The sequence below is a fragment of the Lepidochelys kempii genome, chromosome 9 (genome assembly GCF_965140265.1).
Source record: "Lepidochelys kempii isolate rLepKem1 chromosome 9, rLepKem1.hap2, whole genome shotgun sequence".
Lineage (NCBI taxonomy): Eukaryota > Metazoa > Chordata > Testudines > Cheloniidae > Lepidochelys > Lepidochelys kempii.
In genome coordinates, this window is record NC_133264.1 from 55424416 (window position 1) to 55440551 (window position 16136).

General features: G+C 45.0%; 1 protein-coding gene across 3 annotated transcripts in view; it reads left to right on the plus strand.

The window, feature by feature from the left end:
- The window catches only part of HDLBP (high density lipoprotein binding protein), a 91406-nt gene that overhangs the window by 40228 nt on the left and 35042 nt on the right, over window positions 1–16136 (plus strand). For all 3 annotated transcript variants that reach the window (XM_073360450.1, XM_073360452.1, XM_073360453.1), the window contains exons 2-12: window positions 5716–5779; window positions 7063–7175; window positions 8328–8482; window positions 9292–9507; window positions 11252–11458; window positions 12034–12249; window positions 13079–13285; window positions 13583–13690; window positions 14367–14471; window positions 15030–15108; window positions 15892–16031. In XM_073360450.1, coding sequence (XP_073216551.1) covers window positions 7100–7175; window positions 8328–8482; window positions 9292–9507; window positions 11252–11458; window positions 12034–12249; window positions 13079–13285; window positions 13583–13690; window positions 14367–14471; window positions 15030–15108; window positions 15892–16031 — 1509 coding nt within the window. In that variant the 5' untranslated portion in view covers window positions 5716–5779; window positions 7063–7099. The remainder of the gene's footprint in view (window positions 1–5715; window positions 5780–7062; window positions 7176–8327; window positions 8483–9291; window positions 9508–11251; window positions 11459–12033; window positions 12250–13078; window positions 13286–13582; window positions 13691–14366; window positions 14472–15029; window positions 15109–15891; window positions 16032–16136) is intronic.

Sequence of the window (16136 nt, forward strand, 5' to 3'; positions counted from 1 at the left end):
GGCATGGGGAGAGAAGGCGCACTTCCAAAAATAGAGAGGCAGCTTGCATTCACTGCAACTAACCTGTCTGTACCGCATAACCTGTCTACCATGTCACACTGCAAGACCAAACTGTTGTATTTTAATCTCCTCTTGTCAGCATAGCTTGTTTTTAATTAGACCAGTTGGATCTTAGATTGTCTTTGGGGGACTTTCACAGACCATCCTGGAAAGGTGAATTAATTTTCAACCTCGGAAGGAAGCCTACACTGCTCTGTCCGGGCTATCAGGGTATGTCTACACAGTAATTAAACACCCATGGCTGGCCCTGGCAGCTGATTTAGGCTTGGGCTGTGGGGCTGTAAAATTCTGGTGTAGATACTTGGGCTGGAGCCTGAGTTTGGGACAGCCTTGCGGGGTCCCAAAGCTCAGGCTCCAGCCCAAACCTGGATGTCTGCACCACAGTTTTACAGCCCTGCAGCCTAAGCGCCCAATGAGCTGTGAGTATTTAATTACTGTGTAGACATACCCTACGTCAGAAGGGTGCAGAACTAGGGACTCCACTCTCATAGTGGGTGTTGCTGTCAGGGCTGTGGTCTGACAGATGTATGGGAAACAACTACTGACCATGGACAAGAATTGAGTTTTAAGGTGGCTGGTTATAAAATAGGAGCGGTCAGGGAGTAGAAATGTGTCATAATGTTCTTAACTAATCAGTCTCTAGGCTGGTTATATTTAGGAGTGCATCTAGCTTAAAGCACTTTTTTCAGCATGTTTTGTAAAGTACGTACAAGAAATATCCATTTTCGGAGTAGGGACTTCATCTGTAATCAGGTCCATGAATGGAGTTGCACCTTGGGGCAAATGACTGGACACGAGAGCTTTGCAGGGTGGAAATCTTTTTGTTTTCTGTGCATTTGATTATACGTTGATTATATATGTGATGTAATTTAATTTGATTACCCAAATACAAACCATTTTAATTAAAAATAGATTAAAATGGCACATGATTTGCTACTGCTGTCCAAAAATGCTGATCCTATTGAAAATCTAAATCGTGGCTTGCCATGTAGTCTCATATGTATTTGTTCTTGCATACACACATTTCCCATATAGGGAAGAGTCTGCCTCTTGTTTATAAATCCTTTTTCAGAACAAAATTTTAATAAAAGCTTCTGAGAGTACCATGTTGATCCCCTTTGCCTAGGAACTGCAGTTCATCCAGTGGGCATCTGAAATTTCCAGTGGCACTAAGCCATTTAAAACATGAGTGCATGGCTTATTGGGTGAAAAGAAAGTATGTCCATACTTCCCCAAAAGGTGGGGCATGCCCTGTGGTTTAATAAGTGGCCCATTATCTGAATGTACGGACTTGAGGGCCACTTCAGTTCTGGCCTGGCATGACCCTCTGAGGCCTGCAATGTATCTCATGGCTTGGGTAATTGTGGAGACTAACAATGTCCACTCAGTCTGCTGTACCAATAATAAAGCAGTAATTCACACTGCTAAACCTCAGAGATTCCTGTTCCTAAATACATTGCTCTGGTGTTGACTGCAAGGAGAATCACTGCAGCTGGTGTGGACTCAGTGAAGCCAGCAGCTGTGCTCCAAAGTCCTTGTCAGACGGGCACTAAATTAGGTCACAGTGCACCAACACCTTGTCCTTAACCATAACCACTGAGGAGCAGAGTATGTGCAAAGTAAACCCGCTCCTGGTTAGCAGGAAATTGTTTTCTTCTGGGAAATCTGAATCCTTTCCAGACACCAAAGCACTGCAGTCTTCAACATGAATGGATTCAGGTTCTAGGCAGTACAGAAATCTGTGACTTCTGTGTAGACCGGGACTGGTATCATAGATAGATCATAGAATATCGGAGTTGGAAGGGATCTCAGGCTGTCATCTAGTCCAACCCCCTGCTCAAAGCAGGACCAGTCCCCAATGTTTGCCCCAGATCCCTAAATGGCCCCCTCAAGGATTGAACTCATAGCCCTGGGTTTAGCAGGCCAATGCTCAAACCACTGAGCTATCCCTGTCCCCACCCCGCTGCTTATGGCTGGGATAGTAATATTCCTTCTGTAGCCTTACTGCTATTCACAGGTCATGGTTGGGAAGACCTCTTCAGCCATACTCGTGTCCATCATGTCAATACCTCTGGCTGAAACTCTGGTCCTTAGGACAAATATCTTATTGTCCTTATATAGATCCATGGTATGCACACATCTTGAATACTGCATACATATGTGGTCTGCTCATCTCAAAAAATATATACTGGCATTAGAAAAGGTTCAGAGAAGGGCAACTAAAATGATTAGGGGTTTGGAACAGGTCCCATATGCGGAGAGATTAGAGGCTAGGACTTTTCAGCTTGGAAAAGAGATGACAGAGGGGGGATTTGATAGAGGTGTATAAAATCATGAGTGGTGTGGAGAAAGTGAACAAGGAAAAGTTATGTATTGTTCCCATATAAGAACTAGGGGCCACCAAATGAAATTAATGGGTAGCAGGTTTAAAACAAGTAAAAGGAAGTTCTTCTTCACTCAGCGCACAGTCAACCTGTGGAACTCCTTACCTGAGGAGGTTGTGAAGGCTAGGACTATAACAGGGTTTAAAAGAGAATTGGATACATTCATGGAGATTAAGTCCATTAATGGCTATTAGCCAGGATGGGTAAGGAATGGTGTCCCTAGCCTCTGTTGGTCAGAGGGTGGAGATGGATGGTAGGAGAGAGATCACTTGATCATTATCTGTTAAGTTCGCTTCCTCTGGGGCACCTGGCCTTGGCCCCTGTCGGCAGACAGGTTACTGGGCTGGATGGACCTTTAGTCTGACCCAGTATGGCCATTCTTATGTTAAGGGTGTGACCTAGTTAACACACTTTTTCTTTGACTGTACCATCATGGCTTAACCTGCTTGGGGCTGTAAACCTTGATGTTATCACACTGACTCTCTCATTCTTACCATTGACTAGACTAGAGTGTGTCATAGAATATCAGGGTTGAAAGGAACCTCAGGAGGTCATCTAGTCCAACCTCCTGCTCAAAGTAGGACCAATCCCCAACTAAATCATCCCAGCCAGGGCTTTGTCTCTTAGGTTAGAGTATTAGCCAGACATACAAATATATTGGCATATTCCTTCCAGAACATGTTGTTGGCAGTGCTCTAACTTAACAGAATGGCTAGCTTCACTTTCCATCAGCTTTTTCCCCTTGAATTACCCACTGGCTACAATAACTATAATCAAAGTAACTTTAATGCTCTTCGAATGCTTGTTCATGTCAATTCCAGTCAGGTGTGTGTGCGTGCATGTGCACAGTAGCAGGAAGATTTTTCCCCTAGCCACATCTGTGGGGTCAGCCTGGACGCCCCCTGGAATCACGCCTTCATGGCGCCCTATAAACTGCCCTGCTGACCCACCACCCCCTCAATTCCTTCTTACTGCCAGTGATGGTAGCTGAAACTTCCCCTTGCTCTTTCTTTGGGTAGCAGCTTAGCAGTACTTCAATTTTTGCTATAGACAGTTAGTGGTGGTTACCCCCGTCTCTTATTTGTCACTGGGACATGCCGCGATCCCCAGCCTTCAAGACTTGCCAGGACTGCCAAAAAGTGACCCCCACACCTCCTGTTTAGTGTCTGGGTGAGGGTCACCAAAAAGACCGCTGCAAGATCTGTCGGGAATTCTGACTGAAAACTCTTAACCAGAGGGAGCAGTGGCTTAAAAGCCTCCTCATGGAGGCAGCTCTCCAACCTCAATCAGACCCAGGCACCAGAGATCCCGCTCCTAGTACATCTTTCTCCTGGTGTTCTACCCTAAGCCGCATTCTAGTGGCAGAGAGAAGCGACTTCACTCATTGGATGTCCTCAGGGCGCTAGCCTTCTACATGGAGAGAATGAAGCTGTTCAGAAAGTCAGTCCAGGTATTCGTGGCAGTGGCAGACAGAACGAAAGGTCAGTTGATATTGTCACAACGCATCTTGTCATGGATAGCGTCCTGTATTTGTGAGTTCTACAACCTGGCAGGGGTTCCTGCCCTTCCAATCACTGCACATTCCACCAGGGTGCAGGGTTCATCAACAGTGTTCCTGGCTCACATTCCCACTCAAGAAATCTGCAGAGTAGTGACGTGGTCCTCCATCCATACTTTTGCCACACACTATGCGATTACACAGCAGGCCAGAGAAAATGCGGCCTTCGGATGAGCAGTGCTCCATTCAGTGGATAACTCTGACCCCACCTCCTGAACTTGGGCTTGTGAGTCACCTGATTTGGAATTGACATGAACAAGCGCTTGAAGAAAAAAAACCAGTTACTTGCCTTCTCGTAACTGTTGTTAGAGATGTGATGTTCATGTCCATTTCAATACCCACCCTCCTCCCTCTCTGTCGGAGCAGCTGGTAAGAAGGAGGTGGAGGTGGTGGGTTGGCAGGGCCCTTTATTGGGCACCGTGAAGGTGTGACTCCAGGGGGCGCCCAGGCCAATCCGAGAAATGCTGATAGGGGAAGAATCTTCCAGCTACTGTGCACATGCACGTGCACACACTTGATCAGAATTGACATGAACAACACATCTTGAAGAACAATAGTTATGAGAAGTAACTGTTTTTTGTAAAACCAAAAACTAAGGGAACCATTGTGTCTAGGCCTGACCCCAAAGCTAACTGAAGACAGTGGAAAGACTCCCAAAGATCTTCACAATGTAAGGGCCTGATCCAAAACTTATTGATCTTCTTGCTACTCTTGTCCTTTCCTCCTCCCCTTCTCTCCCTCCCTACCCCCCGGTCAATCACCATCACTTATTGTGTCATATCTCATTTAGGTTGTGACCTCTTAGCAGCAAAGACTGAGTCTTGACTTTTCTAAGACTTCTAGCGTGCTTTGAGGCAGTCAAAGAAATGATAGATGTACTGGGTTATTGAGAAGGTAGGGAAAGGATTTAGGAGATGAGCGTCATTTGTGGATCACTTAGTGAAAGCCTCTTCAAAGGAAAACTGCAGTACTTGGATTTAAAAAGTGGCATTGTGCCTCCAACTGATGATTAGATGTTCGCTTTTGGGGTTGCCTGTATGCTAACTTCAAAATCTCTTTAGTTCTAGGGGAGGCTCTCTCGACAAGGTGGGTATACCTGGCAGGGGCATTTAGAATATGTTTAAAGACTCAAGTTTAGTGTCTGGTGTGTTCTAGCCAGCACCTGTCTGCATGCAGTGGGGTGTGTCTGTGTGTGTGTGTCTCTCGTTCTGAGGAAGAGTCTGTGCATTGTTTCACCCGGGCTTCACTAAGCTACATTCCTAACTTCTGACTACTGTCAATTTTATTGGCCGTTTTTCAGGTTGTTTCCTCCAACTAGATGGATTGCTGTTGATGCTATGGTTTTCAGCCCTGAAACTTCCAATTCATAACCTACATCTGTTACTAATCTGCTGTATTCCAGCCTTACACTATATAGGCTTTTGTAGGCAGGGTAACCAAACAAAATTTCCTGTGGGATTTAGCTTTGTCCTTGTGATTCCCTATGGTTGTGGTTAAACAATATGGAAGTAATGCAGCAATGTGTGAGTCAGTGTTTGAGCTTCCTTGATGATGGGCAAGTTTGAGATGGCACAGAGCCTTACTTAGTTTGAAACAAAAAATACAGTAAAGGCAACACTTTTGAAATCCTACAGGATTGGAGGGGGGGTGTGTGTGTCATATTTTCTTTTGTCTTGGAGCAGAGTTAATAACTACTTTTTTCTTTCTATAAAGCAAAAGCTGGCAGGCTGACGGGCAGCTTACAGGACGGACTTTCTGGCTACTGACCATTTAGCTGGTAAGTTACTGATTGTATATATCAGACTTTCCTGTTCCTGGGCCACTTGCTCAGCAAAGAGAAATTACCAGTGTTCTGCAGTGACCATCTGCCCACAGCTGTCTTTTCTCATTAAGCCTTTTAATGCTTGCATGATGGACCTGTACCTTAGAGAGCATCTTTCTGTAGCTTTATTCCATCCAGAGTCAATGTATGGTCATTGAATTTAAAAACAACAAAAAATACCCACCTCAACAATAAATGTTGATAGGATGATTAGAGGGTGCTAGTCTACTTGTGTTCCCCTCTTCTGTAGGCATAGGCTGTGGACATCCCACCCTCTGAACTCTGAGCACTGAGTTTAGAATGTGGAATGTTGGGCTGTGTTAAGGTCAAGAAGTTCTGTTACTGGATTGAATGAAAAGCTTGAGACTGGGAGCTGCCATAGACCGCTTTGCTCCTTTAAAGCAACTGTTTTTCAGGGCTCTTTGTCAGGAGAGGGACTTAATTCCAATCTCGCTCATGAAGTGACTTTCACACAGCTTGTGAGGGTGTTGGTCATAGTGATTCTGGCTTGCCAAGCTAGAGGTGAGGTGAAGCTGTAGTTGACCAGGTAAGGGCATGAGGTGTGCCAAGGATGAATCTGAGAGAGAAGCTGGCTAAATGCTTAAAATCTAGATTTGTTGCTTATGTTTGTTCTGTGATAGTATTCCAAGCATAGAAAGCAGTGGGGAGAGGACAAGATTCTACATAGTAGAAACTAGAGGCAGGGGCTTCCTCAGTATCTGTACTGTCCTTTGATCACTGCAGAATCAAATCCATTGATAAATAGGAAAAAAATTCTTAGAAGTGGATTTTTCATTTCCTTGTCATGCAGAAGTGTGGTTTCTAATGAATAGAGCCCTGCAAATCTGCAGATATTCACTTTATATCCGCGGACCATGTTTGCAGATTGGTTGCAGATACAAATTTTGTATCCATGCGGGGCTCTACTAATGAACTCTTGTGTATGTATGATATGACACTTACCATCAATTTGTCCCTAGATGACATATGTACAAACGAGAAATGGTTTTCCCTTGATACTGACAAGCATCTCTTAAAGTCCCTGCTTCCTTCCTGGGCATGGTATGGGGGAGGTGTTTTCACTTTTATGGAAGCTCTCAGGTAAACACAGTGGCCCCTTCACTCCAAATGAAATTCTTAATTAGTCTCTTAAATTCTGCCCATGGGGGAAGTCCACTTCTCCCTGGTTTTGATTATGGTGATGCTGGTGATAAGCAGTGCACCCTTCTCTCTCCCAGTGGCATACCCGGATTGTGTGTAGGTGGGAAATTGACAATGAGCTCTGTGGCAGTTTTGACCCAGGAGAGCTTCGCTGAACACCGCAGCGGCCTGGCTCAGCAGGAGGTGAAAGGTAAGATAGTCACAAAGTTCCTATGAAATCCCACTTAATATCTGCTGCACAGATGGGGTCCCTCTTACTGCCTACAAGTGGTTCAGAAGTGCTAGGCTACTTGTGGGCAGCCAAAGAAGAGGTCTCCTTATTCATAATGTGGTTGGTCCATCAGATCATGGTTACCCATCTAGAGTAGAATGGTAGTATTTCATATCTGTTTTGCCCAGGTGTAAATGACCTGAGAGAATCAGGCCCTCAGCCTCTAGAAGGAATCCTCCTTTTAAGCAGATTGTGACAGTGGTACACCCTGTTCTACAGCGTGTATCTGGGAGAGCAACACACAGTGATGTGAGAGCACTTGCTCTCTTAGTAGCCGGGTCAAGCACAGTGGGTGGTTTCCTACCATGCTCATGCAGATTGTCCTGGCCGCAGCTATGCGGGAGAAGCTACTGATGGACTCTGTCTTCCATCCTTCCAACACAGTGGGCCAACTCTAACTTCAGAAGCGTTTGTACCTACTTCACAACAGGTCTTGTCTTGGTCCAGTATACCTAGAGCTCTTGCTAGTTCCCTAATGGATCATACCTGAGCTCTTCTCTTCTCTTCTCCTCCTCCCCATCCCCCAACCACCACCTTGCCCAATATCCAGGATTTTGCTGGACTTTCTCTGCTCTGTGTTTGCTCCAACCCTCCATCTCCATCAGTCTCTTCACCTCAGCTTGACTCCACACCTGTCCCTCCTACCTTCTTCTCCCTTGCCCTGTCTGCCTCATCCTCTTTACTTTTCTTTACATATAGCTGATCCCCCTCTTAACTAAACCCACCCTAAATAAATGCATATTGTGGCACTAATGTGCAGTTTGCTGCTATCACTTTGTTCACTCTGCTGGTGTGTTTTGCTCTTTTCCCCCACCCTGTGTCTGTCATGTCTATTTAGATTGAAATCTCTTTGGAGCAGGGACTTGTTTACGTCTCTGTACAGTACCTACCACAATGGAGCCCTGTTCTGGGTTGGTCCTTGGGCACTGCCATAATAAACCTAATTATTAATGATGATTCCCAATAGTGCACAGCCTGCTTCTTTCAACCCTACTTAAATAGATCTCTGCAATGGGCATGAATGGGAGAATTGCTGGCAATTAAAACTTTGTATTGTTTGCCTCACTGCAGTTGCAGCTTTAAACTCTGAAGAGGAAAATGACCCTCCAACTTATAAGGATGCCTTTCCTCCACTCCCTGAGAAAGCAGCATGTTTGGAAACCGCCCAGGAACCAGCTGGTGCCTGGAGCAAAATTCGACCGATCAAGGCTTCTGTCATCACTCAGGTTGGTGGAAGCCAAACTTCTCATCTCTTCCCTCCTGCCACAACAGTGTGTCTCCTCCCCGTTCTAAAAATAATACAGATGAGCATCCCTTAAGAACTCATTAGGTAGTATGCTGAGGGAGGGTGGAGAGTGGCTTTCTCCTTTCCAGTGACCCAGGGTACAGGGAGAGGAAGTACTGCAGGTGAAAGTGATATGCCAAGAGGGTTAAACCAAAGGGCACTGCTTGCAGAGAGGAGTATGCCCAGCATTGCTGATAGAGAGTTCAGTGGGAAAGGAGTTATCTAAAAGAGTCTTATTCTTTTCCATACATCCTCATTTGATAAATAGTATTGGTATTCCTGAGAATGGACAAGAATATCCTGAGTTCTAATAGCTAATACTAAAATTTTGAAAGGATATAAAAGCTTATGCTTCAGGGCTTACGCTCATCTCTAACTGGAGTCAGGGAGCTAGAATGAGACCTTTCCGGGAACAGACTATCTCACATCTGCCTGCTGTGGGGTTCTTGTCCAGCATTACGTGCTTTCAGAGGAAAGTGCAAGAGGGGGACCTCAACTCTGATTCAGTAGGGCAGTTACTATTGTCTGGTATGCAGAGGATTCCTGTGACATAAATAAAGCATCTTATTAAAACTGCCCAGAATTGATGGCTCAGCCTACTGCATGAGTATCTTAATTATTGTGAAGGGTGAAGATCTACTATAGTAACCCAACTTGTAGTCTAAGTGGTAGGGCTTGCCCATACAACTCAACAGCCTGTCACGCTGAATAATCTGCACTCTCTCCTCACCTGTTGTATGGATTGAGCAGGTGTTTCATGTACCACTGGAGGAAAGGAAATACAAGGACATGAACCAGTTCGGAGAAGGAGAGCAGGCCAAGATCTGCCTGGACATCATGCAGAAGACTGGAGCTCATCTGGAGCTCTCTCTCGCAAAGGACCAGGGCCTTTCAATCATGGTCTCTGGCAAGCTGGAAGCAGTCATGAAAGCTCGGAAGGAGATTGTTGCTCGGCTTCAGACACAGGTGAGTGTATCTAACTGTTCTCTTCTACTTGTCTTTGCTCCTCTCCCAAGATGCCCTGCTGCTTGGAGGCCTTTGGGTGTGGGTGCTCATAAACTGAAGGGTTGTAATTAGATGACTAATCTAGTTTTGCCTTGCCTCTTTCAAAATGCACAAATGATGAATCGCGATGGAGACCAGGCTTGAAATAGGGTTCAAAGCTAATTACAGGCCATGGTGTAAACTCCTCCCCAGCTAGATCCCTGCAACATCTGCTGTACAAACAAGACACTGCACCTGGAGAGAATGCAGACCCCTCACAAGAAGCTGGTATTGTCTGGGAGACGGTTAACTGTTAGCATAGTATATACATACAGATAAATCAGGGAGGTGAAGGAGAGGCATTACTAGATAGGCTGCAGTGAGTTACAGAAAGTAATACAATCAGGGGTTTCTGATGACACCGCTTACAAGTGGGGCTTGAGTTACCAGAACCCCATAGATGCAATTGTTTCCTCCTCTCACTGCTGCATATTTTTATAATCTGTCTGAGGACAAGAGTATTATCAAGGCTTTCTTTCTATTTTTTAACATGTCTCAGCTCATTTTTGACTTGCCATTAAGGTTTCTCAAATGCATTTCCAGTTGAGGCAGTTGCCAGTGATAACACTAACATACACACCACAACAGTACCTTTCCACCCACACATCGCACCCAACCAGATGGCAAACAATGATACAAGGCCTAGAATAGGGTGCATCTGGGAGTGCTGTAGAAGAGCACTTTTTGCTTGACTATAGTACATTTGGGGACATTGGGTTAAGGTTTCCTATCGCACTTGCCCAGAGTCTTTGTCCACCCCTTCCTCATCCCTGGTTTCAAAAAAAAAAAAAAGTAGCAGGCAGTAGAGTTGAAGCCCAAGTTGTGTCTGTGGGCTACCCCACTAAGGATTTTTGTGTTTTCCTTGACTTTCGAGGGTGTGTGTGTAACTTCTAAAGTCTTAATATATATGAACTGGCATCAAGAGATCACATAGGGTTATAAGCCACCAAGATAGCAAAAAGGGTAAAACTGAAGTGATGGGATATACAAGAAAAGGAAATATTCCAAAGCACATACCTAACCCTTAATGGCAGATTCAGAGAATAGGTTCTGAAAAAGTAGCCTCTACAGTCCTGGGATGACTCCAGGAACAGGGCCTTTCACTAGCAGAGCACATGTTCAAACATATCACTTGAGTAATGAGCAAAGATTACCATCTAATAGCTGTCTGCTCTCTGTGAAATAAGTATGGTCTTGATCGAGTCCCTAGTGACAAGTGCCCACATGCTAAGGTCTTGACAACCTTAGCAGCAGAGGCCAAAAGTCTGAATCAACACTCACCCTCAAGGCATTCTCTTTAAACTGTAGCTGCAGTACAAAGTTGCTTGCTCTGCTACTGCCCATGGTGTATCTTGGGGACTTTGCCATCAGCAACTAGGGGACTTTGGTCTCCAGAGCTTCCTTCTCGTATCTCTTACAAGATCTAAATTAACTCAAAATACTGCTATTTGGGTGAGGAAAGCAATTAATCTTTCATTTTTGTTTATAATACAGGCTCCACAGAGGGAAATCATCAGTATCTTATTTCTGAGACAGAATATAGCCACTGGCTAAGGGGACTTGTCTTGTTCTGTATCACCATCCTGAGAGGAACTAACTTGGGTCATCTGTTTCTGACCATGACAGATGAGTGTACTCATTCTAGTGTTTGGTTCCTTTGTTGTAGGCCTCAGCGACAGTTGCTATTCCCAAGGAGCATCATCGCTTTGTCATTGGCAAGAATGGAGAGAAGCTGCAGGACCTGGAGCTCAAAACTGCAACCAAAATCCAGATCCCCCGCCCAGATGACCCCAGCAACCAGATCAAGATCACCGGCACTAAGGAAGGAATAGAGAAGGCTCGACATGAGATCCTGCTGATCTCCGCCGAGCAGGTATCTGAGTGGCACCTTCATTTTCCCTGCCTCCTGGGAACAGGTAGATGCATGCTGTCGCACAAGATGGTGCAGCCTCATTGTACAAAAGGATCATAGTTCAGTGGAAAGACATTGTATTCAGTGGTCAAAGTGCAGGTCTAGGAGTTAGGAGCCCTGGCGTCAAGCCCTGAGTGCCACTGGCTTTGTTCCTCCACCTTTCTGTTTCCATAAAGATGGATAGGGAGTATTACCATTTTAAAATGGTATGATATCCTTGGGTGAAAAAGGCTATAGGTGCCAGGTGAAAGGAGGAGGGGTTTCATGAATGGGAATGGGGTCATGATATGGGTATTAAGGCTCTTACTGCCCATATTTGTGCCAATTACAGTAGCTGAAGATTTAAGGGGTGGATTTTTAAAAGGAATATGAACACAAGGGATACTTGTATCCGGGGGTATAGGGCACTCTTGTAGAGCAGTAAGAAGTCATACTTAAGAATTCTGTTCTCCAGAGTGGGGACTTTCCAGCACACTTTACCTCGAACATAGCCATGGAGCTCTGTGATTAATCTGTCTTGTTTTGCCTTTGTGAAGGATAAGCGTGCAGTGGAGAGACTGGATGTGGATAAAGTGTACCACCCCTTCATTGCTGGCCCTTTTAACAAGCTGGTGAGCGAGATCATGCAGGAGACAGGGACGCGCATCAACATTCCACCACCCAGCATCAACAAGACGGAGATAGTCTTCACAGGTGAAAAGGAGCAGCTGGCCCAAGCTGTAGCGCGTATTAAGAAGATCTACGAGGAGAAGGTATGGGTGCTCTAGAGAGAATCTCTTGCATTCATAGCTACCTCTTCCTCCCTATGTATGTTACCCACCATATGTTCCTCATGTTGACCTGTTGTCCTTCCCAGTAAAAGTTACGTTTGTTGGATCTGGTTAGCAGTGTTGCCCATCCACTGTTGGAGAAAAGTGGGTCTTGTGGTGGTGTGAGGTATTGAATGTTCAGCTCCTAAAACTTCTGTGGTCAGCCTGCCACAAGGAGTTGCATCTGATTTAAATTTTAAAAAAACAAAACCCAAAACTGAGGGAAGGAGGAATTTCAGGACAAATGGGGCTTGGAGACTAGCTGGCTTGTACTCTGCAGCTATCGTAACATGTCTTTCCTGTTAACTTTCCATTAGCTGCTATTGACATTCCAGCTATGAATTGCAGGACTGCTCTCCCATGGCAGATTCTGAATACTGTACCTTCGCTGAAATCCCTAGCGTATAACTCATGTACTTATTGCAGTTTGGGTATCACCTTGAAGACACAATTGGGAATCAGGGTAGGTATGATATACATGTGTGCATGCAAGTATGGTTGTCCTTGCCTCAGGGAGTTTAGTCTAATAGCAGATGGCATGCTTTACTTCAAAATCCTTATACACACCAGATTTGATCATAGATCCCGGCAAGACCCAAACATTTATTTTAATTTTTTTTTTTAAATTGTCCTGGATTACCCTACAACTGGTTCATTAATTCTTTGCCCAGAAAGGAAGGGTAAGGAAGAGTTTTACTGTGTCTGGTGGCTTCCCCCCTTTTCTTTCCCTGCCACTTGTGATTGATTGCCCTCACGCCTCTTCCCCACACAGAAAAAAAAGACTACGACCATCGCAGTGGAGGTGAAAAAGTCCCAGCACAAATATGTCATCGGCCCCAAGGGGAATTCCCTACAGGAGATCCTGGAGAAAACTGGAGTCTCAGTTGAGATCCCACCCACTGATAGCAGCTCTGAGACGGTGATACTGCGTGGCGAGCCTGAAAAACTTGGGCAGGCATTGACTGAAGTCTATGCCAAGGTAATGCATAAATAACATGTCAGCTTAAGTTGCCAAGCCATGATTTTTAGATTGGGGGGGGGCCATAAGCAACTTTCTGCACTGCTCTGGCTTAAAAAGCATAGATTTGAATGGATCCCAGAGCATTTGGAGGCCATGAGCATCTCCATTATGCTCTTGTATATGGATAGCTAACTTGAGAACTCTGTACTAACAAGGCTGGTGCTGAGATGCAAGCTGGAATAGCCCTTGTATGGTGGGTATGTTGTGATGGGCCTTCATAGTCACTTTGTGTTCATAGTCTTTCCTCTTCCATAGGCTAACAGCTTCACCGTCTCCTCAGTCTCTGCCCCCTCTTGGCTTCACCGTTTCATCATTGGCAAGAAGGGACAAAATCTGGCCAAAATTACTCAGCAGATGCCAAAGGTATAGACAGTTCATGGCAGCCTCACCCACTCCACTTGACTCCTCTGCCTTCCCTTAACAAGAGATGGTCTCTGTCCTTTCTCTCCAAACCTCTCTAAAAGGTCTAGATTTCTGGTAAATACTAGACAAATGTCTCTACAAATGGATGAGAATGGAGAAGAGAGCATACTACTTTACAAGATGCTCTTGCAGTTGGGATCAGTAATATCACTTTTCCCTTCAGAATATCTCCTTTTTATATAGGTTCAAATAACCAGTAAGACAGGTTGAACCCTTCATATGGAAGTTTGTACGATTCTTATTAAACAACTACAAGATGTAGTAATTGCATCACTATATGGTGCTGTCATCCAAGGGCTTCAAAGGGTGAGTAAGCTGATTTTTGTCCATCTGTAAAATGGAGATCATAGGTGGAGCGAATGCCCAAAGTCACTGTGGGAGTCAGGAGTAGAACTCGGGGCACCTGCTCTAGACACTCAACCAAGTGGCCTTTGATATAGGTGGCTGTCCCTTCATAAAAATAAGCAAAGGATAACCTGCAACTTGTGTACTCCCGAAGTGGGAGGGAAACGAACCAGCTTTCAGCAGCAAAGATGGATGGCTTTGTCATGGCCAGCAGCATTGATCTGGGTTGCGTGTCTTGAAGCTCTTACGGTATTCCTTGTCTTGTTTAAAGGTTCACATCGAGTTCACTGAAGGGGAGGATAAAATCACCCTTGAGGGACCCACAGAGGACGTGAATGTGGCTCAGGAACAGATTGAGGTCATGGTCAAGGATCTGGTGAGTTGGCTTGTTGTGGCTTCAGTTGGGTAAGACTCCGAGCTGTGGTAAAAGTAAGAAGAATGCGGAGGTGGCAGTAACAAGAAACAAGAGCTAGCTTGCATAGCCTCTTATATATATATATAATGCCCCCAGATGGGGGACAGGGATGTGACAAAAAGCAAGCAGTCTAGAGACTTTGTGCAGTGAGTTGAAATTAAAGCATTCATCATGAAGCGTCCTCTCTCTCTCTCTGCCCCTCAGTAATTTGCCTTAAGACTTGCTAAGAGATGGAGTGGTGTTGATCAATACCAGAAGAGTCTTCCGGGTGGTGATAGCTGCACAAGAGAAGGTTTTCACTTTAGGATTGGTGAGATTGCATGGGGGCTTAGTGTTTCACACACTGGGCGCTACTAGTACAGACCAGAGTAACTTAATGGCACTGTTCAACTCAGCAGCAGTAGGAGTGTTTTTGTGGTTAGTTGTCAAAGGCCTAGCATTGATATTCAATTATTATGGACAACAGATGCAAGAACTTGTGCTCTGCAGTCTGCCTAACGCTGCACTGCTCTTCTGCAGATCAACCGGATGGATTATGTGGAGATCAGTGTTGACCACAAGTTCCACCGACACCTCATTGGAAAGAATGGAGCCAATAGTGAGTGAGATGCCTTTTTATGGGCAATTGAATATGCTCTTACAGCCGTATTTTGTCCATCTCCTTAATCTTCATTAGACAATGGCTGAAATTCCACGGGCCGTGTTAATATTACTTGGTGTCTTTACACTGATCAGCAGCTTCTCAAAAGGGCTATTCGCTCAAGGAACATTAGATGAGGAGCAAGCTGTAAGGCTTATTTTAACTCTTTGAAGTTATCCTGGAGGATTAGATGGATGTGAAACCTTCATCCAAGATGAGGAGCTTCCCTCCAGATCAGGGTGGAGAGTTAAACCTTTCCTCTTGAGTTAACTCATAGAAAAAAAACTATATTAATGAGCTGGGAAGATGGTCCTGGAGGGTAGACTGAGTTCATGCCCATTTGTGCCTGCAGAAGGAACATCTGATTCAAGTTGTTGTTGTTCCAGGAATAAAAGTGGCAGATACTGCATTCCTTATATCTGTGGGCACTGTGCTTTCTGTCCTTGTAGGTTCTTGCTGGATGTTTTCTATTGTGCAATAGACAGTCCTGCTTTTGCTGAGCTCACAGGTGGAAAAGCTTTACCTCACCACCTCTTTTTAAAAATCCCTGTCTTCTCCTTCCACCCCCTGTACTTGACTAACTCCTTTTCAAGTGGCTGAAGCCTCTTTGGAGAGGCTGGCCTAGGGTTCAGGTAATCCCTGTATAAGAGAGCTGCTATAATGATACCACCTGGCTTTCAGTCCTGCACTGGTAGGTGTGACAGAATGAACAAGTGTTTCAGCAAAATCCTTCTCTTGCAGTTAACAGGATCAAGGACCAGTATAAGGTGTCTGTGCGTATCCCTCCGGACAATGAGAAGAGCAACCTGATCAGAATTGAAGGAGACCCTCAAGGTGTCCACCAGGCCAAGAAAGAGCTGCTGGAACTCGCTTCACGTATGGTGAGCAATAAAGCACTACACAACTGACTTTGACTAACAGAGACCCCTATTGGCAATGTGTCTGTACCATTTTTTATGTCTACTTCTGGAATTAGAGCAAAGGTG